Raw genomic sequence first — 26,435 nt, 5'->3', positions numbered from 1 at the left:
CAGTGACTTAGAAGGACTCTCAGGAAGCAGGAAAGAGGAGTGGGATGAATGAGAAAATTGAGTTCCTTTGCACAACCAGAGATTTATGAATCGTTGTTGGTGGCATCATCCTGATAACAATAAATAAATAACTGAAATATTATTTTCTCAAGAGCAGTCTAATGGCATGACTCATTCTTTTTAGATCACAACGAAATCACTCAGTCTTTAGTCAGGCACTCTGCTGAAGCAACTTAGTCACCTGGAGACTCACTGACAATCAGTTATCATCAAATTCTCATTTGAGATACATGTCGTTTGTCCCCAAGACCGAGGACATCATATTATCTCTCCATAATGTATTGCCTCTGAAGGGGTCAGTGTCTGAAGATCAGCTCTACCAGAAGCAATTTGGCATTCCATAAATGCCTTCATTTCTGAGCTGCATTCACCAGCACTTCTGAATGGAGATATTAAGATAATTTTAACTTTTGTTCTCATTATTTAAAGGTTCCTTAAAACTGAAGAAAGAAAAGGAAAGTTCCTTGTAATTTCCCGACCCAAAGATAATGTGTCTGAACCCCCAGGTACAGATCACACTGCCTTTGCTAACAAGAATATGAGGTGTGAGCTTGCAAAGCCAGGCCAGAACAAAGACTGGTAAATTCACCAAAGTAAATGAGACCTTGCCGACCATTTGGCATCTGGGCTGTCAGCTGACTTATTCTGAGACACTAGAACTCTTTGTACCTTCCATTCAAACCTCCACAACCAAACACTCAACTTCTGACCATATTTTACTATAGAGATAATGTTTTATAATGAGGAAGGCATGACCATTATACTTGCAAGCAATTTACATGATCATTTTCAAGAAATCAAAGATCAAGCTTAATTAAAAAAAAAAATCCTATTCTCTTTGTAAATGTGGAATCTTTTTAGAGAAACAGCAAGGAAAGTTCATTGTATAAGACTGAGAATAATACTGCCTTCAACTATGTCGTGTCTTTTTTTCTAAGAAACTAACACATACTATAAATGTGAAAATGACAAACTCCATTTATAGCTCATTCTTTCTCATTACTTTTCACTGAGGAAGATAAGATAACTCTTCTTATTTCACAAGGGAGTTAAAAAATTTGATCTGTTCTTCATTAACAGGTAAGAATGACAAACGTTATTTGGGTTAAAAATAACACCTCTAAAATCTTACTACTGCGCACAATATTCTGACCTCCTGCTATGGTAAATTCCACTACGTGCTGCTTGAAGAAATATTTTCTTACTTGTTTCAAATGTACTTGACATTTTATTACTTTGAGTGATCTCTTGTTTTTGTCACCTAAACCAGAATTTAAAAAGGAAGTAATAAGCCTCTAGATTCACACCTTATTTTATTAGTTGAACATCCCCTGGTTAACCTTTCTGTTGTAGATGAAGCTTTTCGCTGGAGCAATTACATCATGATAGGAAAAGGGGAATGAGGGGGAGGAAGTTGAGAAGAAAGTTAGAGGAGAGTTTTGTAATAAGAGAAAAAAGTCATTAACAAAACAGAAGAAAAGTAAAAGAGTAGAAAGCAGCGAAGAACCAAGAGGGAGGGGGTTAGAGAAAAAGTAGAGAAAGATTCACATATGATCAGAATAGTGAACGGTTAAACTCTAAATATCAAATTATAATTCCACAACCAGAACATGCACAGATATACTAGAGGTTCTGGCAAGAGTATGTCATCAGAGAAAATACTTATTGTGTCTGATTTTTTTTCCATCTATTCACCATCTTCTGTAGCCACTTGCTCTTGAGAAAATGAAAGGTTTATGTTCCCTTTCACCAGCATGGTCTTTCCGGCTTACTGCCCAAGGGCATGTTGGACACTGAGCAAAGTGGAGATACTTTTATCCAATTTATTTCTCAGTTGTTTGTTCATCAGTCTTACTTCTTTCTGATTACCTAGAAACTCCACTTACATTGTGGTTGTCACCCTTGGCTACTAAATGGAGGAGTCGTCTTTGTTTTTTATTATTTATGGCATGGGGGTTGTCCGGGATACTAATGAACTATAAAGTGGTTTTACTGCTTGCTTGACTTCTTTTCATTTGTGGACTAAGCTATTATTACATAAAGCTCCAGCTACTATAATTCGCCCCTCATTTAAAATCTCAGTATTTTTATATTCTTTGTTCAGACAATTATTTTTCTCAAAGGAATGTTAGTAAGCCAAATCACCAATCTTTTTCCTTATTTCATACTAATTGCTCCAACAAATTAGTATTTTCAAGAAGATACCAGATGCAGCAGAGTCTGTGATCTCTATTTTCCCCATCCGGTAATACTGTCATTTACATATGAAAATGGAAATGTTCTAGTCTTTTCTTGATTCTAGCAATCCAATGCAATGCCAACCATGGCTTTAGTTTTCTTTGCTATAAATTGTGGGCCTTTCTGTATCATTACCCAACTGATGGAGGTCTTCCTGTACCACAGGATCTGAAACAACTTTATATGTGGCTTTCTTGATGTTTTTGGCATCACAACCCAGTTATCGAAGATGCTTTCTGTGGAGTAACTCTTGTTCTTCCCTGATCTCTGCTGAGTAGGGCATCTTTGCTGTTACTATTGTTCTATCATTGTGCTGGAGGGGAAACATCTGTTGTCATCTGATTGCCATTTATCATTGTGTTTTTTAATAGTTCCACATTTCCCACTAGAACATCAGAGCCTGGTGGTATTAGAGCTCTGGATACCTTCTGTGATCTTCAGAAAACAAGCATTAAACAGATAACTTAAGTAAAACAAAGATCCTCTCTGACTTTGTAATTGCTTGGAGAGTAAAGACACTTCTCAGGAAAACTAGAATCCATTCATGTTTTGGTTCCTTTGCAGTCTCTCTTCCTCTGTCTCAAGTTATGAATCAGAAATATCTTCTATGTCTTATTTTTTTCTCATTGTCTTTTTTATTCTTATTGAAATTTATATTGAGGAAAATTTACACACAGTGGGATACACAGATCTATGTAACTCACACCCCTCAAAATATACAACATGATCATCACACCAGAGAGACTGGGGACCAGACGTGCATCCTCATGCTACCTTCTGCCTTTGCACTAATAAGACACCTGAAACTAAGTTCAAAATCAAGAAAAAATAGAAGAGAACAAGCTACAGTTGACTGAAATTAAGTTTCCACTAACATAGTAGGAGGAGGACAATATAAAGAAATTAGGTTCAGTTATGGAAGAATAAAGAAAGTTTTATTTCTCTGATACTCAAGTTTGTGGACAGAATTCATAACTGCTACACTTGTGTAAGCATAAATGATCTCCAGAAGGACTCACAGAAACTATTACCCAAGCTGTTGACTCTGGAGAAAGAATATAGGTCTAGTGTGGGAAGGAGGCTTACTTTTTACTACTTATATTTTTGGATTATTTGAACTTTTTACCATGTAAAATTTTAAATTTTAAAATCATTTCAAATATTTAAACTTAACACAAAGTATATTCAATATTGACTTGACATTAAAAATTTTCTTATTTCTATTCCAACTGCCATCAAAACCTTTGAAAAGTAACTTAGTTGTTACCTTCATTCATAATCATATTATGTTCCTTGTTTTTTATGTACAGTCATTGGTACATGAGATAAACTTGGATATTAAAGAATGATGTGAAATGGAATGAAAAGTTGACTTCATTAGGTGAAGTTAATGGAATATAAATTGTGAGTGTTTTAACTTTTTTTTCTTTTTTTGAGACGGAGTTTCGCTCTTGTTACCCAGGCTGGAGTGCAATGGTGTGATCTCGGCTCACCGCAACCTCCGCCTCCTGGGTTCAGGCAATTCTCCTGCCTCAGCCTCCTGAGTAGCTGGTATTACAGGTGTGTGCTACCATGCCCAGCTAATTTTTTGTATTTTTAGTAGAGACGGGGTTTCACCATGTTGACCAGGATGGTCTCGACCTCTTAGCCTCGTGATCCACCCGCCTTGGCCTCCCAAAGTGCTGGGATTACAGGCGTGAGCCACTGAGCCCGGCCTGAGTGTTCTAACCTTTAAACTGACCTACCTCTCTAATATTGTACAGATGCAACTAGTTTCTTAATTTCTCTTTTGCTTAGCTATAAGTAGTATAGAGTAAATAATTCATACAAAGCTTTTAGAATCCCAGGGGAGAAATACGCTCATATAAGTAGCACATTTTTTCTTCTGAGATAAATTATTTGGTGGTATATTGAGTTATGAGAATTTGGCTAAACACAGCATAACCAGGCACTTTGCTTCTATCTGGTGATGTGTGGCAATGACATAGGGACCGTGTTGGTCACAGGATTCTCTCCTCCACATTGCCACAAAGCTGCACTGGGTTTCTGATTTTTCTCTGGGGTAAAAAGAATCAAAGACATTATTATAAGGGACAAAACTCATGTGACAAAACATGTAGCAAGAAAACAGAAGCTTTAGGAGAGTTAAAATGCCTTATCAGTTTCCAAAACAAAGTGGGGCTTTTTTACTCTATTGGAAATATTTCATAAGGATATCTGATTTTACTAGATGCTTGCTTCTGACTTTAGGAAGTTTACATTGTCTTCTAAGGGTATCAAGACATCTAACATCTTCTTTTTCTCTCCTTTATGAAGGAGGGAATGCTGTAATGCTATTTTCATCAAAATATATTCCATGTATTTTATAATATAAATACATTTAATTTGGCACTTTTAAGAAAATCCAATAAAGGAAGGCTTGGGGACTTAGCTTAAGTTTAGTTAAATAATAATGTTTTGATCGTGTCTGGGCTTAGAAGAAGACAAACAGTCCAATGTACAAATACATCACAAAAGAAAGAAAAGAAGGATGGGAGAGAAAGGGTGGGTGAAGAGGCGTAAAAGTGGGACAGAGAAAGAGAAGAGAGAGGAGAGGGAAAGGGAGAAGAAAGGGAAAGGGAAGGAAAAAGACAAGGAGGGAGGGAAAGAGAAAGAAAGGGAGAGAAGGAACTGATATGTATTGAGCACCTCCAATACACCAGACCTCTTCATACTGAAACTTTGAAACAATGCTGCAAGAAATATTTGCCTACTTTTACTGCACAGAACTAGAGCTCAGAGAGGTAAAGCAGCTTTTTGCTTTTCTCAAGGTATCCAGCTGGCAAGGGGTTTGGTCAAGAGTCAAACCAGAATAGTCTGATATCGGGGCCTCTGCCACCTTTTGTTTAACACAACAGTCATCTCTTAAACAATGGGAGTTTCACAGTACCCTAGTTCCACCTTTTTTTTTTCTTTAATCTTAAAGAGGCTAAATGAAGGAGACTGTGAACATAAACGGATAAGGTAAAATTACTCTGAAACATATTTGATAAAAGACAGAAGGACTTGACTTTTAAAGATAAAAGGATTTTTTTTTAAAGTAGGAAAATCTTAGTGTTTTTTTTTTTTTTTTAAAGGGTGGAAAAACCAAAACTTAAGTAAAAGAGACATAAAATCCATAACTTTGGTCAAGAAAGCATCTATCAGATCAGTCATGAAAATGGGTGACGAAAAATCAATCACATTTTATTGATTTAAAAAACAACAGAATTTACACCACATAACAATCACATTTTGTATCTGTCAAGAAAACTCACTGAAGAAAATGAATCACCTTGACAGAAATGCATCTGCCCTGCAAGAAACAAATCATTTGATAACATCTGTATTAATGGAATATAAAAAGGCAAAATATCCGGAGAAGTAAACTTTTCCTGGGTAAAAGTGGTACTTAGAAAGGTTTTTATTGGCCTCTTATTAATAAAGATTTTCCATTTATTTCAAGAAAAGTTATTTAGGGAAGCAGAATTCAATGGATAAACTGTTTTTTTAAATGGCATATAAATTTTAAGACTTTATGACTAGACTTTCTGGCTAGCCTGATAATATATTTTTTCTATATTTATACTATACAGATTTATATTTCTTTCTAGAAAAGAAAAGTTTCTTGTGTAATATTGAAGGCTCAACACTCTGCTTACATGTCATCTTCAACACTCAGGTCAACTTTCTCCAAGAAACTCTTACCACAGTCATTTCTCCTTTCTTTGAAACCCCTCTAGTATGTTATCTGTTCCCCTCTGTCACATTTAAGGACTGCTATCCTGTATTACAAGCTTTTAAAAATGTGGTTTTAGTGTCTTCTCTACTAAACCATTTGTTGCTTGACAGAATCATACCTCTTTTTAATTTACTATAAAAATAAAATGATTATTGTTCAATATTTGTTAAAAAGTAAAAATAAAACAGAAGTAAATATCATATGCTGACATTCAAGGATAAAATGATTATTTTCTTTTTAGTCTTGAGTGTTGTATTGCTTGAACTTAGTCTACATTAGAGCTTCTAATTTATCCTGAATTCTTCTGTCCAAACAAAAAACATTCAGTATAACAGAAAATCCAAATTCAGATATTGTTCCAAATTACGTAGATTGATTTTTATTGTAGCTCTGGGTCAACAGACCCATTTTTCAAAGTGAGCAAAAATGCGACAAATTGCCAACAAATTCAGGCATCCATGTATGTATTAGACAAGTTTTTAATGAGTGAGTTTTGGTTCATTTTTTATTTATCCTCAAAAATCCCAGTTAAACAGCTTTTGAAGGAGAGACTGGAGTATACATAATGAGTTGAACCAGTAATTTAGAAATTATTTGGAAGTATGAGTCAAATCATTTGTCATTTCAGATAAACCATTTCCCTTCTTTCATTTGGCATAAAGGAAATTATTAGACATATTATAGCATATAAAGATACTGTAAAACTGAAAAAAAAATCTAACCACACCCATGGCTTTGACGAACACCTGAATTCAGTTCTTAAAGAAGTCAAGTAATAGGCATTATATGCAGTCTACAATAAGCCCATTTCCATAGTTTAACAAGTCTCACTGATACCTTAGCACTAAAGATCAATTTAATTTTAAGTAACTGCTCCTTAAGGGAGCAGTCAGTATTATTTGTTGCATTAAGCAAACCAAAGTGAGGCATGTTCCTGTAACTTACCATATATTTGGATTTAATTGCAGTTGGTGGTAGGAGTCGAAGTCATCTCGTAGGATAACACTGTCACTATGTATTTCAGCTAAAAGAAAAAGGAAGTGTTTAGGAAAGAAATATACTACAACAGCATATTTAGCTACACACAAGTGTCAATGTGTTGTATTTGTGAAGAATAATGTATTGTAAAACTAAATTTTAAATGAGCAGTTGATTATATTTGTTTTGTCCCTCAAACTACTAAGGGACAAGGGTAAAAGGCTCTGCTGTTTAGACATCTAGAAGTTGGGAAAACCAAAAATCCCAAAAGGAAACCTACCAGGCAGAGGAGGCAGGAAGGTCAAAGTCAGTACCGACCTACAGGGAAAGGCCATCCAAGACTTGTCTCCCATTGATATGGCCTGGCTGCATCCCTACTCAAATTTCATCTTGAACTGTAATTCCCATAATCTCCACATATTGTGGGAGCGATCCGGTAGGAGGTAACTGAATCATGGGGGCAGTTACTCTCATGCTCTTCTTGTGATAGTGAGTGAATTCTCATGAGAGTTGATTTTTTTTTTTTTTTTTTTTCACACAGAGTCTCGCTCTATTGCCCAGGCTGGAGTGCAGCGGCATGATCTTGGCTCACTGCAGTCTTTGACTCCTGGGTTCAAGTGATTCTCCTATCTCAGCCTCCCTTGTAGCTGGGATTGCAGGTGCCCACCACCATGCCTGGCTAATTTTTGTATTTTTAGTAGAGATGGGGTTTAGTAGAGACGCGTCAGGTTGAACTCCTGACCTCAAGTGATCCACTTGCCTCGGCCTCCCAAAGTGCTGGGATAACAGGCGTGAGCCACCCGGCCGAGATTTGAAGGTTTTAGAAGGGGCATTTCTCCCTTTTGCTTAGAACATCTTGCCGCCACCATGTGAAGAAGGATGTGTTTGCTTCCCCTTCTGCCATAAGTGTAAGTTTCCTAAGGCCTTCCCAGCCATGCTGAGCTGTGAGTCAATTAAATCTCTTTCCTTTATAAATTACCCCATCTTGGGTATGTCTTTATTAGCAGTGTGAGAATGGACTAACACACCCATATTTCCACATATACTCATCCATGGCTTCCAAGATGTTGCCTGTAGCTTCCAAGACTCACTTTAAAGCGGAATTGGATAGAACATTCTGGCTATTTACTGTCAGCTAAAGTTGCTGTAATCTACTGATCCATTTTTTCTTTTCTTTCCTACTATGTTTCTCGTCCTGGCTTGCTCTCTCTCTTCTATACAGTATTCACTCATTTTTTATTGAAAATGTGTCAATTTGTTAACTTTTTTCTCTCTCAGAACTACATAAATCATCTATATGAATAAGTAAAATTCCCAAATAAAATCAATTTAGAAGTCAGGAGGAATGCCAGGGAATTATACATGGTTTTAAATATATTATCACTACATTTGAGATATACTGAATATCTATTTTTAAGTTCTGGAAGAACTTTGGGCATGTCAAGTGCAATATTTTCATGAACTGTATAGTTCATATTTCCACTGAATAGATGATGAATAAGTAAAATCACTTTCATGGCCAGCTACAATGTAAGTATGCTCGTTTTAAAGGTTGTGTGAGAAATGATAATTATTTCTACTTATGTTATAAAAATTAATTTGTACTTTAACAATGCTCTCATCTGATTCATGGTTTGCTTAGGAAGTTTGTTTCAGCTACTGTAAATTCTTTGGGTCTTGACAATTTTGTCTGAACTAGCTAACAGACTGCCTTTTGAAACAATTAAAATAATACTATCTGATTAACCAAAAAAAAAACCCTCATGACTTTTTCTTTTAAAAGTGATATTTTATGTTTTTTAGGCTCACGCAAATATAATTCTCTGACCTCATTGGGTAATTAAAATCCCTTCCCAACACCAGGAAGCATCCTTTTACATTCTCTTTGGTGACATCCCCACCCATGGCAGTTCTTGCCTCCTTTATTCCAGGTATGCCAGCAGGCAAGCACATAATGAAGTCATGGAAACCAGTGAATCAGCATGTACTGAGAGGACTGGATGCTCAGACTTGAAGCCTTAGGCATGGGAACAGGGAGAATATGGATATACACTGGAGAGAACGCTGTGATGTGTTCTGTGCATGGGAGTGATTTAATGATTCCTCTGAGCAATGAGATGCAGTGCGTGAAATGCCTACAGGGTACAGCTCTCTCAGATACCCAATCTGGCCAAGATTTGGCTGGGCCACTGCAGGTCACCAGCCTGTCTTGGCTGCCAGAAGGCATGCTTCTAAGGGCTTATGTTTGTCTGCCAAATAAGAGGAGCCTCAAGCTGTAGCATTACATAAAAGTAGAGCTTCCCAAGGCAGATTTTCCAAAGAGGAAAAATAAATTAATTGGGTTTATAGGTTGAAAGGAAAAGCCCAAGAGACAAATAACTGACCCATCTGGAAAGTCCCACAGTGAGAGACATTTGAAAAGGCTGGAACCAGCTGGGACAATTCCTTTTCATTCTTATTAAATACTATAGTGTAGGAAATTGCTTTTAAAATAAGTTTTCACTGACACAAATGAGAAAATTAATGCTTAAAGATCACTTGTTTTCTAGAGACTTTGTTATTTACAAAGGCAATGGGCAAGTCTCACTGGATACTTGTTTGTATATATATTTACTTCCAAACACTACTACATTATTTATCATATACTTTATGAATACAAAATCATTTAATCCTCATATCAACCCTATGAGGTAAGTACTATTATTAATTCTACTTTACAGATGAAGAAACTGAGGCACAGAGTGGTTAAGAAACTTGCTCAATGTTGTGTGGCTAGCAAGTGGTAAAAGTGAGATAAACCCAGGCAGTGTGGCTCCACAATCTGTGATCCTAACCACTACACACCCTGCCTCAAGCACCATGAGCCACTAAAAACATGACACTATGAAAAACTCAGGGTGCCATTTTAAGAAGCAGGTAGTTATTTAAACAGTCTCATTTCGATTTTTTAAAAAAGAAACAGAATCTCATTCTGCTGTCCAGGCTGGAGGACAGTGTCACAATTATAGCTTGCTGCAGCCTTGAAATCCTGATTTAAATGATGCTTCCATCTTAGCCCCCAAAGTCGCTAGGACTAGAAGCGCATGCCACCACATGTGGCTGATTTTTAACATTTTTTTTTGTAGAGATGGGGGTCTCGCTCTGCTGTCCAGACTGGTCTTAAACACCTGGCCTCAACAATCCTCCCACCTTGGCTTCCCAAAGTGTTGGGATTATAGGCATGAGCAACCATGAACTGAACTGAATTGAACCATGAACAACCATGAACTGAACCAGTTTCAGTTCAATTTTTAAAGAAATGATAAAATAGTTTCTTTTTAAAAAATAATCTAGTATTAATTTGAGCATAAATCTCAAATGTTAAATGACTTCAATTCTTCCACATTCATGGCTTCTTACCCACTAGCTCTATGCGCGGATATTTATGATGGGCATCTAGTATTATGAGGGATTCTGGGGAAAATTCAGCATTAGAATGCAAAAGCTTACACTCAATAGGATCTCATCCATGCTTCCAAGATCTCTTGAGGCTGAGGGTACTAACGGGTGTGAAAGTCCCTGCACGAGCCCTCAGCTGGGCAGCATGAATGTTTCCGCAAGGAGGTTCTGTGTTCAGGTATAATCTGTACCCAAGTCTAATTTCAGTAAATGATCAGTGACCAGAAAGGACAGCTTCCTCACCTCTCTAACATATCTGCTCACATAGCCAGAAGAGCCAAAAAAGTAGATCAAGTACTAAAATGAATGGCATCAGAGCCTTAAACACTTACCTAGATGTGGATGTACAGTGGCCTCTGTTGGAGCTGAGCCAAGAGAGGAAAGAAGAAAGATGACTTATCAGGCATGAAAGCAAAATCCAGTAATAAACAGCACAACACAGTTAACAAAACTTAGGCTACATTAAGCAAATCAAATGGCTACAGACTTCTGGTCTTTTTTTTTTTTAGGAGTTTCTGGAACTCCTAAAAAAAAAAAAAAAGACAATAAATATAATGATCTTGAATTTTGTACCAACGCTTATTGGTTAAATCATAGAAGAGTTTCACAAAGATTCACTGAATTGTTAACTCTAATTAAAGATTTTCTTGAAACAAATGGAATACATGACAATTATCCAATAATGAATAACAAAAACCTGGCGCACTGATATACATTCTCTCACCAGTATCACAGTGCATATGAACAAGCCAAATCTGAAGCTTCAAGGAGAGCAAGCGTTTATTTGCAAACCAGCTGGAAAAGTAGGAACATTTATGTTGAAACTGAAACTTCGAAAATACAAATTAATAGTGGTTTTACACATGAATTTCTTAACATCAGTCGAGTCTCCAGAAGATTTCAACTGTAATTTCCAGTATTTTCTAAATTGTCTACAAAAACCTAAAAGAAAAATTTGAAGAATGTCTTCTTAATGTTAATTTAGACTTGCTTTATAATTTATGTAATATTTCTGTGACTTCCATGTTAATAATACTATGCTGACACAAGGATAATATGTGGATATAGTTTTGAAACTGATATGTATTTTCATTAACAGTAAATCAGCTCTTCTAATAAAAATGAAAACATTTTGTCAAAGTAGATGTGGACATTAAAGGAAAATGATCTTTTGATACTCAACTCAGTTACTGGAATTTCTTTAGGCACATATGAAACACTTGAGTATATGGATCTACTTTTCAATTGTCAATTTTATGAACTCTTAATACAGGCTAAATATTTCTTAAGATGTGTTATAAGTGTAAAGTATGTACCAGATTTTGGAGATTTAGTACAAAAAAAGTAAAATATCTCATTAATAGTTTTAAATTGACCACAGTATGTCAAAATGTTTAAATTTTACATATTCTGTGTTAATAAAATATATTATTAAATTCATTATTTCTTTCTGTTTTTTAGATGTGGCTACTAGAATCTTTAAAATTGCACATGGCTTTCAGTATACTTCTACTAGACAGTGCTGAAGTAGAGCTAGGAGGAACATCTGTACCATATATCAATTAGGAGATCATTATCGAGCAGGAGGTGGTGGAGTTACAGAAGGAAGACCAAGTCACTCAGAGGCAATGTAAGGTATAAAGAAATAAGTGAGGCTGGGAGCAGCAGCTCATGTCTGTAATCCCAGTACTTTGGGAGGCTGAGGCAAGAGGATTACTTGAGGCCAAGACTTTGAGAACAGCCTGGGCAACGCAGTGAGAGACCCCGTCTCTACCAAAAACATTAAAAATTAGCTGCGCATGGTGGTGCACACCTGTAGTCCTAGCAACTTAGGAGGCTGAGGCGGGAGGATCACCTAACGCCAGGAGTCTGAGGATGCAGTGAGCTAGGATTGCACCTTCACACTCCAGCCTTAGCAAGAGAGTGAGACTCTATCTCTAAATAAATAAATAATAAAAAGAAAGACGTAAAATGTAGAGTCAAACGTATCTTTAAGGGACAGGTGGAAGAAGAGGAGCTAGCAAAGGCGACTGAGCAAAAGTGCATTCCATTAACGAAATAAGAAAAAGAGTTTTAAGAGCTAAGAGAGTTGAAGGAGAGTCCAAAATAATCTTAATAAAGCTGATATCTATCAAGAACATCCTGCTATCAAGGCGCTGTGCTAAGCAGCATCTATAGACGAACTCAGGGATATTGGCCTCAGAGTCTACGCTCAACTACTGTGCAGACTGCTCTTTCTAGAAGGTTAGCTGCAAAGGTGAGAAACGAGATCTTACATGAGGACCAAGGGATTTTTTTGTTGTTTGCTTTGTTTTTTAACATATTATGATAGTTTACCATGCCTAATGTTAGCTATATTGCAAAAGGGATTCTCTGTATTCATGCTATAAAGTGTTAAGAAGAAAGGAGAAATACCTGTCTATAAAATATGGAATTTCAAATTATTTCACAGATAATGAAATAAATCAGTTAAATTAAATGCAGGAAAAGTTATGACAATTATTAGAAATATTTACTAGTCAATACAATGGTTAGATATGTGTAACAAAATACCTGCAGAAACGTTGTTAACTACTAAATGATTTTGGTCACTAAGGCCTCAACCCAATAAAGATAATAAGTTATAAAATGCTTTATTCTAATTTAAATTGTGTATTCAAATGGACATGTACCTTTGATGAATTATTTGGGCACATGGAATCCTTCACTGAAATGCCTACATCACAATCATCAGGGTAGGGCCATTTTAGAAAGACCCACTTAGGTAGACTCTCTGAGGGTGGAGGCCCGGAAGCTGTAGTTTTAAAAACCTCCCTGATTGATTCTGATAGAAAGTCAGATTTAAAATTCACTGGTTTAAACAACACAATCTACTACTTATTTTTGTAGCATGCTGAACTGTTCTCTGTATTGTGTTAAGTACTTATCTTTGCTCTGAAGAAGAAACAGGCTCCTCAAAAGCAGAAAATACGTCCATCCAAGACATCAGCCAAAGCTGATGATAGATAGTGTTTCAATAAATAATGAATTGATTTGAAAGCTACTTCCTATTTGTAATATGTTTTATGTTATTTTGGAAATTAATTGAAGATCCAAACCTTCAAAAAATGCTAGACTGGACACATAACATTGTCCAAAAGTCCTGTATTATAAGTGGTCTGGGGAGCTTCAACACTCAGTCAGCATCGACCTGGATTTAACTCGACAAATTTACATCATATTTTAAATCACTGGTTATGAAGCTTTAATATATTTTAACAAAAATGTCCACTATCTGAGATAACTATACATTATTTCCTCAAAAAGAGAAGCGTATTTAGTACGTGAAACTTAATTGAAAAGAAAAGTACAAATTTTCTGGACAAAGATTCACGCACATATGGTATAAAAATGGGCCAAAACCTAGTAAAGTACTGGGCCTGGAAACTTATTTTAGTCATTTCTCAATAAGTGATGATATCAATCTAGTTTTATATAGTATAAACAAGTTTTCTAAGCCTGTAGGAAGTTCACCATCTTTTCCACATTTACTGAGGAAAATGCACCACAGAAAAATTAAAGCAGCCTGAGGAAGAATGATATAGTTCAACATTATTTATTATATTCCCATTTGGATACTACCTGCCTTGCCTCATACTAGTGACTATGAGTAAATTATTAAGTTCTTATATTACGTGAACTTGGCAAAATGGCCTTTCCTCTTTCCTTTATTAAATGTAAAATGCATGCTTGCTAATGCTTGCTAGACAGGTCCTCATGCTTGCTAGACAGGTCCTCATTTGTCAACTGTCCAAGTGCCGACCCAATGGCATCTCTCCAAATCTACCTTTCTTGTTCCTCTGCCATTGAACTAGTTCTAGATTGAATCACTGAATTTTTCTAGATTGCTTGAATGTTTTTATCTCAACATTTTATTGGTCTGTTACTGATTTTCTGCCTCCCCCAGGACCCTAGAATGCCCCACCCCATCTTGCACCTTGCCAACTTTCTCAGCTCCTTTGAATCTAAAATTGCATGATTAAAATCTGGTAACTACATAAAATTGTTAAATGGCTTAAACTAGAGAGTTTTGGTTTCTGAGAATGAGAGAGAAGAACTGGTTCTTTGAGAACCCAGTTCTTAAAGAAGTGGGTTTTGGTTTTGGAGAAAGAATGGGATGGAGTAACCCTTTAACAAAAGTGTAAAATATGTCACAGTTTCTTCCAGGTATTTCTGTAGTTGTGATAGGAAGAGCAGGTCAGCTGACCAAAGGTGTGCACAGAGGAAGATGCACTAGGGATAGGAACCCTGCTACTTGTCAGAGGACAATGAATTGAAGAGATGAGAAGATAGGCTGGAGTTGTTCTGTACCCAGAGAGATCACTGTGGGGAAGCTTCATAATATGGTCCTAATTTAGTTTCATTGGTAAGACCCATGAAAATGTACATAGAGGCTGGGTGAAACTTATGGAAAGATAAATGATTTAATAAGGAATCAAGTGTTTGTACGATTCAAACTGAACTCCTACATTTTTTCAGAAGTGAATATTTTTTTCTCTAAGGTAGGATGTTCAACTAGGAATGAATGTTCGGCTAGGATCGATCTAAGAATATCCAATTCTGTTAACAGTACCCTGTTAAAAATTGCATGTGAATGCATTTGTGTTTCAGTGAACTCTAAATTTCATTCAGAATAACCGTACATCTCTGTAATCTTTATCCAGAAATATATTGTCATTAAAATTCACAAACATTACAGAAATTGTATGCTTTGTAAAGCATGATCAAGTTCCAGCAACTGGACTGAATTGGAAATTGACCTTATGTATATCAGGATAACTTAAGGAGCATGCCAAATGTTCTCAGACTGAATTGACTTACTTAAAACCATGGATAAAATATAAAATGTTATACAAGTAAATTAAAATGAAGATTCTACTTTGCCTAAAAAAAAAAAAAAAGCAAGCCAACAGGATGGAGGAATTATGATAGAATCTCACTAAAACCACTAGTTTTTTTTTAATTGTAATTTAGGTTCTGGGGTACACGTGCAGTTCATGCAGGATTATTGCATAGGTACATACATGGCAAGGTGGTTTGCTGCCTTCATTGACCCATCACCTATATCTGGTATTACTTCCCTCATTATCCTTCCCCACCCCTGCTGTCCCTCCTCTAGCCCCCCACTACTGACCACAGCTCCCCTCCCTGTGTCCACATGTTCTAACTGTTCAACACCCACCTATGAGTGATAAAATATGGTGTTTGGTTTTCTGTTCTTGTGTCAGTTTGCTGTGAATGATGGTTTCCAGATTCATCCACATCCCTATGAAGGACACAAACTCATCGTTTTTTATGGCTCCATAGTATTCCATGGTGTATATGTGCCACATTTTCTTTACCTAGTCTATCAATGATGGACATTTGGGTTGGTTCCAGGTCTTTGCTATTGTAAACAGTGCTGCAATGAACATTCGTGTGCATGTGTCTTTACAATAGAACAATTTATAATTCTTTGGGCATATACCCAGTAATGGAATTGCTGGGTCAAATGGTATTTCTATGTCTAGGTCCTTGAGGAATCGCCACACTGTCTTCCACAATGGTTGAACTAATTTACACTCCCACCAACAGTGTAAAAGTGTTCCTATTTCTCCACCTCCTCTCTAGCATCTGTTGTTTCCAGATTTTTTAATGATCGCCATTCTAACTGGTGGAGATGGTATCTCAATGTAGTTTTGATTTGCATTTCTCTAATGACCAGTGATGAGGAACATTTTTTCATATGTTTGTTGGCCTGACTGATGTCTTCTTTTGTAAAGTGTCTGTTCATATCTTTCGCCAACTTTTGAATGGGTTTGTTTTTTTCTTGCAAATCTGTTTTAGTTCTTTGTAGATTCTGGATATTAGCCCTTTGTCAGATGGGTGGATTGCAAAAAATTTTTCCCATTCTTTTGGTTACCAGTTCACTCTAATGATTGTTTCTTTTGCTGTACAGAAGCTCTGGAGTTTAATTAGATCCCATTTGTCTATTTTGGCTTTTGTTGCCATTGCTTTTGTTGTTTTAACCATGAAGTCCTTGCCTATGCCTATGTCCTGAATGGTTTTGCCTAGGTTTTCTTCTAGGGTTTTTATGGTGTTAGGGCTTATGTTTAGAATTTTAATCCATCTGGAGTTAATTTTAGTGTAAGGTGTCAGGAAGGGGTCCAGTTTCTGCTTTCTGCACATGGCTAGCCATTTTTCCCAATACCATTTATTAAACAGGGAATCCTTTCCCCATCGCTTGTTTTTCTCAGGTTTGTCAAAGATCAGCTGATTGTAGATGTGTGGTGTTGCTTCTGAGGCCTCTGTTCTGTTCCATTGGTCTATGTCTCTGTTTTGGTACCAGTACAATGCTATTTTGATTACTGTGGCCTTGTAGTATAGTTTGAAGTCAGGCAGCATGATGCCTCCGGCTTTGGTCTTTTTGCTTAGGATTGTTTTGGCTATGCAGGCTCTCTTTTGGTTCCATATGAAGTTTTAAGTGGTTTTTTCAAGTTCTGTGAAGAAGGTCATTGGTAGCTTGATGGGGATAGCATTGAATCTATAAATTACTCTGGGCAGTATGGCCATTTTCACGATGTTGATTCTTCCCAACCATGAGCATGAGATGTTTTTCCATCTGTTTGTGTCCTCTCCTATTTCATTGAACAGTGGTTTGCAGTTCTCCTTGAAGAGGTCCTTTACATCCTTTGTTAGTTGTATTCCTAGCTATTTTATTCTCTTTGTAGCAATTGTGAATGGCAGTTCATTCTTGATTTGGCTCTCTTTAAGTCTATTACTGGTGTATAGAAATGCTTGTGATTTCTGCACATTGATTTTGTATCCTGAGACTTGGCTGAAGTTGCTTATTGGTTTCAGGAGATTTTGGGCTGAGATGATGGGGTCTTCTAAATATACAATCATGTCATCTGTGAATAGAGACAATTTGACTTCCTCTCTTCCTATTCGAATACCTTTCTTTCTTTCTCTTGCCTGATTGCCCTAGCTAGAACTTCCAATACTATATTGAGTAGGAGTGGTGAGAGAGGACATCCTTGTCTAGTGCCAAATTTCAAAGGGAATGCTTCCAGTTTTTGCCCATTCGGTATGATATTGGCTGTGGGTTTGTTGTAAATAGCTTTTATTATTTTGTGATATGTACCATCAATGCCTAGTTTATTGAGGGTCTTTAGCATAAAGGGCTGTTGAATTTTGTCGAAGGCCTTTTCTGCATCTATTGAGATAAACACGTGGTTTTTGTCTTTGGTTCTGTTAATGTGATGGATCACATTTATAGACTTGCATATGTTGAACCAGCCTTGCATCCCCAGGATGAAGCCTGCTTGATCATGATGAATAAGCTTTTTGATTTTCTGTTGCATTCTGTTTGCCAGTATTTTAATTTTAATTTTTTTATTTTTTGAGACGGAGTCTCGCTCTGTTGCCCAGGCTGGAGTGCAGCGGCGCAATCTCAGCGCACTGGCGCAATCTCAGCGCACTGCAAGCTCCACCTCTCAGGTTCAAGTGATTCTCCTGACTCAGCCTCCCAAGTAGCTGGGACTACAGGGAGTCAAATTAGCCACCATACCTGGCTAATTTTTGTACTTTTAGTAGAGACGGGGTTTCACCATCTTGGCCAGGCTGGTCTTGTACTCCTGACCTCATGATCCACCCACCTTGGCCTCCCAAAGTGCTAGGATTACAGGCATGAGCCACTGCACCTGGCCTAACCACCAGGTTTTTTTTTTTTTTTTAAAGATTGTTTCCAGGAATGGATTTAGAATGAAACCATAGCCTACTTTGACTTGTTTTGCCAAACTTCTTTAAAACTTTAAACCTATCAATACAGATTGGCAGCACATTTTACAAGGAAAATATTGGTAAATGAGAATCTACTAAATTTCACAAGTCAAGTCCTTGAGAGAAGAGCAGTTAAATGATAAAAAAGGAAATTTTAAAGTTTTCAGCATAATACAATCTTTTCATGCTATATAAGTAAATAAATGTTCTTATGAGTATCAAAATCACTCATAAATGTATACTTATGATTTCTTTTTCCAGATTCTTTTTGATGTTTGTGATAGTACCACTTAAAAGTTACTTGTCCTCCAAATTCTCTCTCCAGTGGGGCCTATCCAGATGATGTTTTGGCAAAATACAAAGATTTAGATGAGTAATGAAATGCTTCAGTGACATTCTAAGTCTTTCCTTGGCCAGGCATTTTCCTAGATGCTTGAATATTATCAAGTGACCTGAAGATAACATATGTGTTTTACTAAGATTTCACAGACTATGCAAAGAGGACGGAAGTGGATTTAAGAATTAATAAGCTTAAACATGTTAAGAATAAAAGTAAATGGAATCATTGCTTTTAGAAGGTATTTTAAAGTTTGAAAAAAATAGATTGCTTATAGAACTTTTTAAAAAATTCAACTGTACTATTCTTGAAATGATTTACTAATCAGCACAAGCTAGCATAAGAAAGAGAATGAAACTGCCTTGAATGAACACAAGAACTCTGTACTAATGCAGATTTGATAAAGATAATTATTCAAAAAATAGTAAGGGTGAATAATAATTACATGAAACAGACATGAAAAGATCCAATTCATAATATAAACAATTCACATCACAAGGCTTGATTGAGCCTAACATGAAAGCATATAGGTTCAGTACCAACATTTTCAAAGGAATAACATGCTTCTTGGTCTCTTTAAACAAGGTTACTATCTATTTGCTTAAAATGAAAGCGGAAAAAGTACATACTGATACTTTTTTGAATGAATGATGGAAAACTCTTAGCCCATATATGTTAACACATCTGTGTGTTGGTGGTACTTCTAGTCAGAAGAGTTGCAGGTCTTTTCCCAAGGAATATCTTTGTTTGGGAAAGGTGAAAAATTATTTTTAAAACTCACTATTTTCACTCAGTGTGGATTAATCTGGCTTTCATCGAGGTATGAGAAAAACCACTTTTCATTTACTTTCCAAACTTTAAAGTGCAACAAATGTATTGCTTGTTATTAGATTTACTTTGTGAACATTATTGCCTTTAATTGAATAAATATATTTTTGTCTCCAAACTTATCTCCAATTATTTAGAGTATCTCACAGATGATAATAAGTGGCTTGTCCTTATGACAGTTTCTCTTGCATTGGTAGCAGCTAAGCTTTGCAGAAAAAATGAAAGTTAGAACATTTTTACAAACTAAAACAGGGAGCAAATATCTCCATATTAGCTTCTGTGACTTTATTTGGTTATTGGTGCTCACAGTCATACTTTTTTAAATGACATTTTAATAGCTTAAACTATCGAGCCTTTCAAAATAAACATTATAAACATGGATCTTTAGATGGTATCTCAATATTAAATTGAAGCCTTAATTCTTCCCATCATCAATTCAATTTGTCCAGGAGAAAAATTACATGCGACAAGTTTAAAAAAAGCTTCATTTCTTTTTTTTTTTTTTTTTTATGAGACGGAGTTTCACTCATGTTACCCAGGCTGGAGTGCAATGGCGTGATCTCGGCTCACCGCAACCTCCGCCTCCTGGGTTCAGGCAATTCTCCTGCCTCAGCCTCCTGAGTAGCTGGGATTACAGGCACGCACCACCATGCCCAGCTAATTTTTTGTATTTTTAGTAGAGAAGGGGTTTCACCGTGTTGACCAGGATGGTCTCGATCTCTTGACCTCGTGATCCACCCGCCTTGGCCTCCCAAAGTGCTGGGATTACAGGCTTGAGCCACCGCGCCCGGCCAGCTTCATTTCTTAAGAAGCATTTCTGTGCGTATGCTCTTTCGAAAGTTGAGCCTGCCAGAGTCTCATAGATCACAAGCAGCCTGGAATAGGCATATTAGAAAGAACGAGGTCGTGTTTAATTCCGCCAAAGGTTATTATAGTCTTGACAGATGTGTCTTTTTTCTTTCAACTGACTTATTTTAGATGGAAATTTTTAAGTAATCATCTGACTCCAAAATATAGTAGGACAAATAAATTTTAGCCAACTTGTTGAACAAATTACTCAGTGCAAAGAATGGAGATTTAAATATGTGGGGCAGAAAAAGGGAAAAAATGCCTAAAAATGAATTGAGGGGGTAGTAAATGAGCTTTGAGCTAATATTATTGATTACTTAAAAAAAAAAAAGCCTTTGGGTCAGGCAAGCATTACCTATAGATGGCAAGCAATTCTTAAAAATACAGGTATTATGTTACAGGGACTGTATCTCCTGAATCATTTTGGAATTCAAAGGCCCTAGGTAGTTTTGCCTCAGGTATCTTTTTGCCTAATTTGAAATTTAAATGTATTAAACTTCCAAAGCTAAATATGACAAATTAGACATGGGCTCTGAAGTTAGCATTTAATGGGCTATGAACCAAGACTTTCATCTCCCCAGGAATACTTTCTTTATTACTTTTTGTATTTTATTGCAATAAAGCACCATTTGACCTTCAAGTATGATAATTAAGCTTCCAAAAATGTTATAAATTTAGAGTGAAAATAATTCTCCCTGTGTTCAGGAACATACTATGATCAATATAAAAGATTACTTAATATTTAAAGACAGCTAAATTATACACAGAACCAGCAATATTAGGAATTATTTTTCTCTTCCCACTCTGATTTCCCACCTCAACTTGATTTGTGTCTCATAACAATTTATCATCTTTCACATTCTAAAACAAATGAAATAGGAAGAAAATGAAAATATATCTTTATAACCTGCAATTGGGAGACAGAGAACTCTTTCAGATAAGACTTACTCTAATAGGAGCTGTCAATGATGAGGCCTTAAACATTAAAAATTGTGGCTCATTGTCTTATCAGGCTCATGTCCCCACTGTTTCTGGGAATATATCCAAATATTTTTCAAAAATTTGCTGATGATATAAATAAAAGTTTTAAGTGAAAAATCAGAATGCAAAACAATATGATTTGAATTATTGGTACATTTTTATTTTTATATTTATTTATATTTTGAGACAGTGTCTTGCTCTGTTGCCCAGGCTAGAGTGCAGTGGTGCTATCTTGGCTTGCTGCAATCTCAAACTCCCGGGCTCAAACGATCCTCCTGCCTCAGCCTCCTGAGAAGCTGGGAATACGGCATGCAGCACCAAGACTAGCTAATTTTTTTTTTTTTTTTTTTTGATAGAGACATGGTCTCACCACATTACCCAGGCTGGTTTCAAATTCCTAGGCTCAAGCGATCTGCCCGTCTCAGCCTCCCAAAGTGCTGGGATTACAGGCATGAGCCACCATGCCTGGTCAAATTTTTATTTTTAAAAAACTTGTTGTTGTGTAATAATTTTTAAATATCCTAGACCTTTGAGAACTTGAAGAGATGAAGTTCATAGATGGAACAGATGTGAGAAATTGCAGGTATAAATTGACCTGAAACCTGAGAACCTATGGCTTTTTTTTTTAATACTTTAAAAGTCCTGGGCTGGGCGCAGTGGCTCAAGCCTGTAATCCCAGCACTGTGGGAGGCCGAGGCGGGTGGATCACGAGGTCAAGAGATCGAGACTATCCTGGTCAGCATGGTGAAACCCCGTCTCTACTAAAAATACAAAAAATTAGCTGGGCATGGTGGTGCGTGTCTGTAGTCCTAGCGACTCAGGAGGCTGGGGCAGGAGAATTGCCTGAACCCGGGAGGCGGAGGTTGTGGTGAGCCGAGATCATGCCATTGCACTCCAGCCTGGGTAACAAGAGCGAAACTCCGTCTAAAAAAAAAAAAAAAAAGTCCTGGGGTACATGTGCGGAATGTGCTTCTAAGTAACATTTAGAGGTTGGAAGGAAAATCACTAGGATCGAAAGAGTAAGACTGAGGAGGAATAAGTGGAGGAGAAGGAAGAAATCTTGTTGCTAACATCAGCAGAAATTGCTAGAGATTTACCAATCTATTCTCCTTTTCTTTATTTTAACTAAACTGTCATTTGCAGTTGGAAGTCTAGTTCTCAGTCTCCCCTATAGCTTCCTATGACAAAGGAATAAAGTTCTACCCATGTGAGGTGAGCAGAAGTGACCAGGGTCACTTTCAGGGCTGGGTAATGCCCTAAAGGAATGGGCATGCTTCCTTGACCCTCTCCCCTCCCTGCTGTAGGTGATGGTGAGTGCTGGAACAGCCAGCTTGACCCCTAGATGTGGAAGCTACATGCTGTGCATGGTAGAAGCACCCTGCTAGCCCTAGACCACCTATACTCAAACTGGTTTATGACTAAGAAAAAAACTTTGAATTGAATCCACCCACATTTTGAAGTACTTTGCTTAGTACCTCAAGTACATAGACGCTTCACTGACACTCTAACTAAAATAGTTAATTTTCCATGGGTGAGGAAAGGATGTCCTTTGGGGAAAAGTTTCTTCTCTTTATCTCAGTCACAATCTTAAAGGCCACAGTAGAAATTAGAGCTGATCAGACTGTAAATTCCTATGAGTAGAGAGACTCTATCTTGAATACCTCTGCATTCCCAAAGCTGAGCACAATGTCTCATACATGGCAGTTCCAAAAATGCCAGTTGAATGGATTCTGATAACACCAGCAAGCCAATATTACTAAAATCATTGTTGTTGAAAAATTCTAATCATCTCCTCTGTTCCTTTTGTTCCTTATTGCTTGTACATATGTCATCTTCTTCCTTTACTTTTCTTCATATTTCTTTTCACTTTCCTTTACATGTCTAGCGATGAATTGTACAATCTGCCTTGCTCTAAGATAGATTTAAGGCTACTTACAAAAAACAGCAGACAGCTGAACAAGACAATAAAGGGGAGAAATCAGTGATGATGACAAACGAGGGTAGAAAAATAATACATGCCATGCTGAGATATATATGCAAGATGCATGTCCCCAAGACTTCAATTTAGTTCTCAAGCCATAAAGTTACAGAAATGGAAGAGTTCATAACTTTAAAAGAATACATGTTGTTCAGGAGAAGGACAGTGATTGCAGGTACACAGACTGGATAGAAGTTTCTCCTATAGTTTTTCGTAGAGGACACTGAGGAATAAAGTGAACATCATCTCAAATACCATCCGTTCATCTCTGAGTTCTGTTGGGCTACTCTAGCTAATAAAGTTCATCAATGAAAAAAGAGAGCACAATGCCTAAATACAGATGTAAAAGCACTTCTGGGACATGGGAATTACAGATTGGCTGGCAGTTAAGGACATAACAGTAATTTGGCAATTTTGGAAAGGTATCCTTGCTTTATATGGTTCACTCATTTCCTTATTTAGTATTTGAGTGTCTGCTAAACGTCAAGCACTGTGCCAAGTTCTGGGAATATAAAAGGGATCCAAAGTGCAGTACAAAATACATGGAGAAGTCAATGCATTATATACAATATAGTAAACTAAATTTGGTTAGCAAATATAAGGTGGGAGAGTGATAAAAATAAAGATGATATAGAAGGAGAGACTTGAGCTAGATTTTAAGGATGAGACCAGACTCTCTATTTCAGTTGTAATAAGTACTTCCTTCATCAGAGATGCCATCCTGACCCTATCACTGTAGCTCATATATGCCAATTCCTTTCCCTGGTGTACTTTCCTCAATACCTCCTCTGTTGTCTAACTGATGGCAACTCTAATGAAGGAAGCACTTATTACAACTGAAATAGAGAGTCTGGTCTTAAGTGAGAGTGATGGGTATGGAAAGATCCTAAATGTGGAGATGAGGTTGGAGAGAGAGAGAGGTGGGACAGATCAGGGAAGTCCTGAAATCCAGGCTAAACTGGCGGGAGACAGAAGGTAGTTTTAGGGTTTAAGGCCAGGAGCATTTTGATCAATGTGTGAAAGGCCTGAATAAAAAAAAAATGGCAGTAGGCACGGAAAGAAAAGGGTTGGTTTAAGAGATCCTACGTAAATTGGCCTTAGATACACTGGGTATAGACATGGATGAGAAAAAGGAATGAGTGAAGAAATGTGTTACCTAGGTCTCTGTTTAGTGACTGGAGTGATTACGAAGATGCTAACCAGAACTGCAATGGAGGGGTGCAGATTCGAGGGAAGTAAAGTTCAGTTTAGAATATATTGAGTTCAAGGTACCTAAATGACACCGAAATGTAAAGTCCAGTAATAACAGTGAGAGCTAACATCTAGAGAGCATGTGCTAGTCACTGTGCTATGCACTTCATCATGTCAATTTAATCCTTACAATCTTAAGATGTTCCTTTTGGGCACAGAATATCGTACCAGCCTCTTGGAAATTGTACGAAGTGGCCAAAAGGGTTGATAGTATCATTTTCCTTATTTTACAGATGAGGGAATTGAGACTCAGAAAGGTTACATGGCTAGATAGTGCCAGAACAGAAATTCAAACTTCATGCAAACTTCATGTTCGCAATCACTTTGCCTTCTTGACTGTTTGTATAAGCACCAATCAAGTGGAGAGCTAGGGACATGAACATTGCAGGTGTGAATGAAATCAACAGAGACAATATAAAAGTACAAAAAGAAGCTCAACTGCAGAATGTGTGATGTGGGAAGAACAACTCATAGAAACTGAGAAAGAAAACGGAAGTCAGGCAGGGTGAGGATCCGAGTCCTCCGGATTGGTTGGCACTTAGTGGGTTACTGATGACCTTGAGGATGATGGTTTCCAGGGAGTGCTGGTGGTCGAGGCCACATGGCAGGGGTGGGACAAAAGCCTGGTGACACACACCGCTCTTTCAAGAAGCTGGAGTGTAAGAAGGAAACATAGCAGGGGGTAACTGAAGTTCGAGACGAAATACTTGTTAAAGTAGCAGTGGCTTCAGCATATTTAAACACAGAGGAGGAGGCGGCCACTGAAGAGGAAGATACTGAAGCTATGAGAAAGAGAAGGCAAAATTATTGCAGCAAGGCCTCAGAGGAGATGAGAGGAACACCATTCCACTAAGTTTATATTTTTCTGCAAATGTGTCTTGGTCTTTCTCTTCTGGGTTTGTATTAGTAAATCTATACTATAAGCTTCTTAATAATGGAATGTGAGACTGCCTTATGTTGCCACACATGTCCCCTGGGTCAGGCACAGTGTTTCACATATGCCCACTGGGGATACAGCACAATACCTATTAATTAATACCAGTGAATTCCAACTCTTAAAAACTTGATTATAAAAAATCTATACTAATTTTTACATGAAACAATTGAATTTTCATATGTATATTAAAAATAAGGTTGGATTAATAAATTCGATGAAATAATATTTCACAAGCCAAAACAAAATTGTGATTTATGTATGTTTATAACATACAAAATACCCTTCCCCAAATGATTGCATAAATCCAAACTTGGTCTTTGCCCTTCAATATATAGAAGAATCAAGAAGGTTATATAGCAGCATGTGTAGAAAGAATACTTCCATGGGCACCCAAAATAACTGAGCAAAAAATTCTTCTTGGGCATAAATCTAGAAATTTTGACTTTGGACTAGATAAAGCTGTCAAGTGAGAATGTATATAGCCCTCAGAGCTGAAAAGAAGTCTGTTTAAATCTATGTTCAATCACCTTGGGATAAACAGCACCAGTCCAAAACACCATTCTTTAGGAAATTAAAAGAATAATCAGACCTGCCCAGAGTCAGTAGCAAGAAATTTTACTATGGTCATGTGAATCAGTTCTTTGTCATTCCCCTTAATCTGCTTGTCTTCAGAATTACTTAGGGATACTTTCTGCCTGCCATCGCCCCAGGAGAGCTTTAGTTTCTTGCTTTGTTGGGTAGTTTGTAAGACCTTGAAACAAGATCCGGGGGTTCCTGGATGGTTTTCCCTGAGCCTCTTAATTCATTTCTGTTTGTTTATAAATCACAAAGCCTAGGGATGTCATGAACGGGAACTGTAACCACTAAAATGAAATATAAGCTACAAAATAGCCAAGGGGCGCACAGATGACTTTGACTAGCAAATGCTTAACACTGGGCACATTCAAGTGAAACACATCAGTATTTACTTTTCTTTTCAACAATTAAAGTAGATATGTTG

At 37.0% G+C, this 26,435-nt stretch overlaps 1 protein-coding gene across 3 annotated transcripts in view; it reads right to left on the bottom strand.

Moving 5' to 3' along the window:
• Nucleotides 1-26,435, bottom strand: part of RELN (reelin) — a 535,951-nt gene that overhangs the window by 268,406 nt on the left and 241,110 nt on the right. For all 3 annotated transcript variants that reach the window (XM_032276354.1, XM_032276355.1, XM_032276356.1), the window contains exons 5-6: nucleotides 10,807-10,839; nucleotides 7,004-7,082 (exon numbers count right to left, since the gene is read on the bottom strand). In XM_032276354.1, the coding sequence (XP_032132245.1) occupies nucleotides 7,004-7,082; nucleotides 10,807-10,839 (112 nt within the window). The remainder of the gene's footprint in view (nucleotides 1-7,003; nucleotides 7,083-10,806; nucleotides 10,840-26,435) is intronic.

Source organism: Sapajus apella, unplaced genomic scaffold (genome assembly GCF_009761245.1).
Source record: "Sapajus apella isolate SASKATOON/1434 unplaced genomic scaffold, GSC_monkey_1.0 scaffold7, whole genome shotgun sequence".
Classification (NCBI taxonomy): Eukaryota; Metazoa; Chordata; class Mammalia; order Primates; family Cebidae; genus Sapajus; species Sapajus apella.
The sequence above is the reverse complement of the archived record's forward strand: the minus strand, read 5'-3'. Positions and strand labels throughout refer to the sequence as shown.